At 42.1% G+C, this 6,971-nt stretch overlaps 1 protein-coding gene across 1 annotated transcript in view; it reads right to left on the bottom strand.

The window, feature by feature from the left end:
• Nucleotides 1–6,368, bottom strand: part of LOC104501554 (multiple epidermal growth factor-like domains protein 6) — a gene marked incomplete at its 3' end in the record, with an annotated part of 146,596 nt that extends 140,228 nt beyond the window's left edge. The window contains exons 1-4 of the mRNA XM_010145379.1: nt 6,325–6,368; nt 4,155–4,289; nt 3,427–3,536; nt 1,965–2,069 (exon numbers count right to left, since the gene is read on the bottom strand). Coding sequence (XP_010143681.1) covers nt 1,965–2,069; nt 3,427–3,536; nt 4,155–4,289; nt 6,325–6,368 — 394 coding nt within the window. The remainder of the gene's footprint in view (nt 1–1,964; nt 2,070–3,426; nt 3,537–4,154; nt 4,290–6,324) is intronic.
• Nucleotides 6,369–6,971: the final 603 nt, after the last annotated feature.

Below are 6,971 nucleotides of genomic sequence, written 5' to 3'. Positions count from 1 at the left end.
TTCCTCGCTTTTGTTCAGCAGGTGAATGGTCTATAATGTTCTTTCTGAAAGGAGGTTTTTCCCTTCAGAATTTAATTTTATAAACTCACTCCTGCCAGGCCGCGATAGCAGCTACTGTAGAAACCTGAAAATGATCACTGCTGAAATTCCATTCAAACCTGCAGAATCAATAGAAAGCAGACAAACCACCAAGATAGAAGTTCCACCCAGCTGCAAAGAGCAAGAACCACAGGACACCTCACTGTTTTTACAGGGTCTGCAGTCACCAACCTGGGAAATTGAGACTGCACAATCTCATTCCAGTTTGAAAACCCAACATGTGCTTCCCACAGACTGCATCCACAATCCACCTGGTGGAAATGTCTCAGTGCTGCAGGTATTTCCATCGATAGAAGGAGACTCAAATAACGAGCAAAGACTGTTTAGAATTTGCTGATATTTATATTGCATTTGGTAAAAGCTTATTGTATGGGCTCCTTCAAGATGCTGCTCACCATGAAGAAGCAGCAGCAGCCCCACTAAGTCAGTACCACAGCAACCTGCATTGGTGTCACTGGTTCACCTCAGGTCACACACATAAACTTGGAGTTTCTAGGAGGCAGTAAAGAACTACACAACCCCAGCATCTCCCCTGGAGCCTGCTTCACTGAATAACAGTGTCTGACAGCAGGTGTTGGCGCACTGAGGTCTGATGTCAGCAGCAGTTCCATGGTAAAGGGCTCTGCAGTTTATTTAACTGCTTGCTTATAAATGAAAAGTGTTATCGATGACCAGGCATCGACAGACAGCCCTGTTGCAATGTTTGCTGTCTTTCTGCAGTTCTGTGCATTTGCCAGCTGCTTTACCACCTTCATGGGGGGAGGGAGGCTGCTACCCAGTACAGACACAGTCACCTCAGTGCAGCGAGCCCACACAAGGCACAGGCTATCTCATAAGTGTTGGTGGAGCCCAGAGATCAGAATGTGACAGAGGTTATGAAGCACGATACAAGCTGTGTTTTGAGCATGGCGCTTCGCTTTTCAGCTCTTACAGGGAATGTCGTACACAGCTGTTACATTCCTCTCACTGCTACTTCATGACCGACAAGCCAGGATGTGAACATATTAGAATTTAAAAGTGAAAAACCTAAATATTCAAAAATCTGCCTTTCTTCGAACAGAACACAATGTGCTTCAGCTGAAAAGGAAATTATCACCTACCTAACACAAAGGAAATCCTTTGTCCCAATCAGCCCACTCTGAAGAAATGGCTTCCCCCCCTGCTTAAGAAGCCAAAAGGATGCAGTTGTGTAATTGGAGCTTTACACAGTATGTGATGGTCTTATTTCACATGAATTACATGACAATCTATTGTGGGTTTATCACATTGTGAACCAGCATGAGACAAGAAGTTTCCCATTGAGCGTGGGTGATAGTTGAAGTCACAAAATTTAGTCTATAATATCCTAGAACAGAGTTATTGAAATGAAAGATTGGTGCATAAATCATTGCAAGAATAGGAAATACATGGTAGTGATCTGTAAAACCAGCCTTCTTCTAGATGCACCATGAGAAACCCCACAAATACATCTGGTTCATTCACTACATTCTTTACCTACTACCCAACCTGTTTTGACTCAGGATTTACTCTCAAAAGGGTAAAAACAATGCTGAGAAATTCAGCAGAAGCGCCTTGAGAACACGCAAGTTCAGGAGCAATATAAATATGTTCCACTGGACACTGCTGCTGACACGCAGTGGTATTATCCACTGCAGAAACTCATCTACTATCAAATTAAATTTTCAACTTGCTTTGTTAGAATTCAATACCAAAAAAGAAAAATTCCGGCAAATGAGGGAATGACCAAATAACCAGTGAGAGCTTAAAGATAATGTTAACTTTAAGTCAAATGAACACTTGTTTTATCAAATATCATTAAACATGCATTTTACCCCAAAACCAGAATCCATCTATGTTTGACTCACCATACTGGCAGCGAGGACCCTGAAATCCTGCAGGACACTGGCACATCTGGGATCCTGCTTCAGAACATTTCCCTCCGTTGAAGCAAGTGCCAGCAGTGCACAGCACTAGGACACACAAACAGAATGAAACAGGGCAGGGTTTGGGCCAAGGATCCTCCAGAGTCGCCTCTTCCTGAACTTCCATATAAGAAATCCAGCTTATTTTTTCTTTAAAATTAGACTGACACAGAATTTGATAGCATGAGTATAGCTACCACATTGCTATGAAGAAATTTAACTTTAGAAGCAAGACTAAGATAATGCAGTTTAACCTGAAGATGCTGCAGAGGCATCTGAAAGGATCATAAGACAGTTTCAGGACTCAAAGCACTGCCTGAATTGAGAACAAAAAGGGCAGATTAACTGGTTAAGGAACACTGATGTTCTGTCCAAGTGAATTACAATACTTCCCTCCCTCCAATGCAGGACATTATTTACAGTAAGTTAAATTCCACATACTTGAATCTAACTTGCGAAGAGTATCAAATAAAAGAATAATTCAACCACTTTGGTGCCTTAAAGAATTCAAAGCAAGTCTGCACTCTTTCAGGAAGAAAATTTTTATATTGCCACTGGTGTTCAAATACATTGAATTCCTTTACACCAGAGATTAAAATACAGATTGTAAACATATCTCTGACTTCGTACAACTCAACAGGTACACTCTAAATACATAGATTCAGGCTGAAACTAACAGGAAAATCTCTCAGGCATGTTTTGTTTTTTTAAATGCAAAGAGATGCTCATAAAAGCAAGTTCTCTGAATGCAGCCCTCACATTGGTGTGAAGATTAAAAAAGGCATGGGAATAGCTGTTAACTTTCATACAGTTCCTGACAACACAGCGACAAACCTAAATACTGACTAGACTGCTGTCTTCTACTCATGTCTCATTAACAGTGACAAAAGCGCTTCCTCATTTAAATTAAATGCCATCTTTCAGGAAAACATCCAATCATGATTAGAAATCACTGATACGAAGGGGCTCTCATCTACCGTGGGGTAGAGACATGATTGCTACAACAGCAGCGGTGGAAAACACCAAACCAGCCAGGCTCTGCAAGGAGCCCAAGGAACAAGTGTCTTACAGCAGATTTATTTTCCATAATTTAGGTAACAGCAATAAATCCGGTTGGCCTGTCAAAGCCAGGCTGGCATAAAAATGCTGCAACAACTATAATCAGAAATTTGGGTTCTACTGCTTAGATTAAAATTAGAGCTCCTTGGTACTTTTCCATATGATGAGCTTTTGTACTTCTTTTAAAAGAAGTTTCTTTCCCCGTGAGTAGATTTCCTCTTTATAGCTGGAAGTCTCCGTGATGGCAAGAAACAAGACCCATCCTCCTAGAAGGAAGCATCAGCAAGAAAGTAAGGCCTAAGGCTGTCACCTCCCTCGGTTTGTCACAGTTTTGCCACCAACTTACAGTGCAAACAGCCAGGTTCATTGTCCCGCTGGACCCACCCACGGCAGCATTTATAGACAGTCTGACGCTCCATTCTGTACACCTGCTTGTAAACTGTGTAGTACCCTGACCTGTCAAGAGAAGAAGTTTAAGAGAACAGTCACAACTTCTATTCCACTTATTCAAGCTAATCAGCCACCAGTACCTATGCGCCATATTTACTACATGTTTTTTCAGGCCCCATCAGTAGCTCTTATTAAAAAAGAAGGAAAATGCATCCTGATACCATCCAATAGCTCTAGTACACTACATCCACTTATTTTCTGATGAATTTCTATTCAGGCCAGTCAAAAGAGTAATTTGGTTTTGCAATCAATGTTGGTTTTAGCTGTTGGGACAGTCATGTCTCCCATCAGTTTTAAGTATGACAGAAATAGAAAGAAGTTCAATTTTTCAAGGTAGATGACTTGGCAGCTGGACTTCACCTGGAAAAGGATAAGACAGGAGCATTTTCTGATAAAATATAATTGTGCTTTAAAGCCAGCCATGTTCATGACCCACCCAAAACACAGAAAAAAGTCACGTTTTCCACTCAGTAATAACCAACTTAGAGTCTCAGCAGGGCACTAACTACATCCATAACTAAGTCACATACAGGTCAGACAGTTTCCAATTTCTTGCACACAGACAAAAAAGACTTAGAGTTTGCACTGAGTTCAGGAACAGAATCTAAGTCAGTAATACATTACCTTCTCTCATAGCCCATACACCACTTCCTCCTCGGGCAGCCTTGTTTCCACATCTTGACCATCCGACTAAAGGCTTGAACACACGGCTGCTGGTGGCCTACCAGTGCCAGCTCAAACACTGGACAGACATTGGGCCTTGAGGGAAAGAAAGAGATATACTTATTTCCAGCACCAAATTTAGAGAAATATATTTTGTATAACACTTAATAACATTTTGAAACAGATTTTATATTGCTGTTTAAAATTACTGCAGTTCCATGACTGTTTTTTCCACCTTGAACTGATCAAATGGCTCTCTGGCAAAAAAACCACAGTATCCATAAACAGCCAAGACATCAGGAACCAATGACTTCAGAATGGCGAAGGGTCCACAGACATTAGCAGAGCCAAGATTTCATTAATGTATTGGTTGCACGAGTCACAAGCATGAACACATTCCCAAGGGACATTTTCACATGGCCAGCCTGGCTAGCAAATCACAGCTCTATGTTGTTCCCAGAAGAGCTGGAGCAGGATTCGACTGATGACTCCGCAGACACTTTGTTGTAAGTAAGACCAGTGGATGGAAAACCTTTCAGACGAGGCACTGGATGATGACTGCCAAGGTGGGGAGCAGATAACTGAGGTGAGGGAACCTGACACAGCTGGGAGCCACCATGCTAGGTCCTGTACATGCCACAGCCCCTATTTAACTCAAAGTGCCGGGGTAGGAATCAAAGACTTGACAGCTACAGGCACCAGCCTCCACAGCTCAAAGCCAACCACTACATACTCACACAATGAAAACACAGGGCCTGCCTTTGAACACAGTACATAAAAACACAATGGAGTTCAGGCTCCTCACAAGTCAACAGAAAATTTATCAGCGATTCAAGGGCAGATAAGACTTATCTGAACTATTGCTGAGGAAAATGTACATTCTGTAAGAGCCTCCCTTTGCTGTGAGCTCCCTCAGGGAAGCACATCAAATTAAGAGGAAGTATCGTTGTTCCCTGTTGATTATTCCTAAAATAACGAGGCAAAAATAAAAACATTGCTTTGTAGGATGATACGTAATCTCCATCCTGCTACCCAGCCCTGGTTACACAAACAGCTGGATTTCAGAAGGTATGGAGGGTCAAAACAAAGGGCACATCTCGATGGTTGTGCAGAGATTGTCAACCTTATTCCGATTTCTTCACCCCAGTGTAAGTTAGGAAATGCTGCATGCCAAAAAACAACTGCAGAAAATAAACAGGGTCTAAAGTCACAGAACATGGCAGTTTTGCTGTCTTTTAAGGCAGGAGCCTACTATAACAAAAATTAAATTCAGGTTTGGGGGTTGTTTTTGGGGGGTTTTTTTGTTTGTTTGGGGGTTTTTGAGTAGTTTACAGATTAACATAATTAAATCATTGATCCCCCAAGTCAGTCTGCTCTGGCTGGTGAGGCTTTGCAAATTTAAGCCTCAATGACTCAGAGGGAAACACAGCCCTCGTATCCCTGTCTGGTAAATGGTAAACACATTCAGCAGTTGTGTCATACTAGCTAGCAGACAAGTCCTTCCCCAGATTTCAGTCTGAGACCCTTCAATCCTTCATCTGCAGGTCTTCATGTAGTTTACAAAACCATTAACTGAAGCCTGTGCAGAACACAAAAATACTATAAGCTCAAACATTTTTACTGCTGAGCTGAATTCTTGGAAGAAACCCTGCCTGCCTACGACAAAGCCACTGCACAATATTGCCAGCACCAGAAGACTGTGCAGAGGCCAGTGGGCATGCAAAGCTCTCAGAATGCAGCCAGACCTCCCAAAGGTACTGTAGATCCCCAGATGAAGGGAATACTTGGGACACCCACCTCAGGATAAAGAGGACCTTCACCCAGAAGGACACTCCAGCAGAGACACAGATCAGATTTAAAAACAAAGCAGCCACCCCCTCAGGAATTCCAGGGAGCCTACATAAAGGAAGCTATGAAAAAGTCCTCAACATGTGTTCTGGTTGGGAAGAAGAGTAAAAAGTACATTTGTACTAGAAAACCTTACCTTGACAGAAATTAATTTGTGAACTAGTTCTCCCAGGTTTTGGAGGAACTGCTCATCTCCAGTATCCTAAAGCATGCTTTCTGTGGACAACCCTCCCACATCGCTCCATGTTCTTCCTCCTCCACTGTAGAGTTCATTTCTACTTACTTCCCATCCCTTGATTTCGCCATAGCTGCAGCTGCCAACGCCATGAAGCAAGACAGAAGGCAGTAGCAGCGTAGTTTCAGATTGCCTTCAACTCTTCCAGAAACCACCCTTCGTTCTACATTCCCATGTCATCGCCATGACTTAGCCGTCCTCCCTGCATGTCCCAGCTACCCCTTCCTCTCCAATTACCTCACCATTTCACATATTTAGCTTAAATTCAGAGCGACTGTTCTCAAGCCATTCTTAGCACAAAGTCTGCTGTTTGTTTCACATCCAAAGGAGGTCTTTGTATGCCCAAAATCTTGCTTGCTTTTTTCCATTACGTCAGTTGGTCTAATAAAACCCTTGCCTTACTTAGCAACCATGCCTCACTTAGCAGGCTTTTTAAAATGACTCTTCCTCTAGTGAATAGAACATCATGTACTGATAATTCATGCACATCTCCTTTTATTAGAATTGCCTAAAACTTTCCAGATAAAGGTACATTCATATGCATCTCTTCCATAAATAAAAAAAGAGCAGCTGACAATTGTTGTAATGACATACTGAGCCCATCCTGTAAATTCGTACTCATGTGATATTGCCATGTTTCCAGGAATAGCTGTATTGACTTCTATGATATAGTTAATAGGAACAAATGGCACTCA

The sequence above is a fragment of the Buceros rhinoceros genome, unplaced genomic scaffold, assembly GCF_000710305.1.
Source record: "Buceros rhinoceros silvestris isolate BGI_N320 unplaced genomic scaffold, ASM71030v1 scaffold12491, whole genome shotgun sequence".
In the NCBI taxonomy this organism is placed as follows: Eukaryota; Metazoa; Chordata; class Aves; order Bucerotiformes; family Bucerotidae; genus Buceros; species Buceros rhinoceros.
Note: the sequence above shows the minus strand (reverse complement) of the source record. Positions and strands in the feature narration are given on the sequence as shown.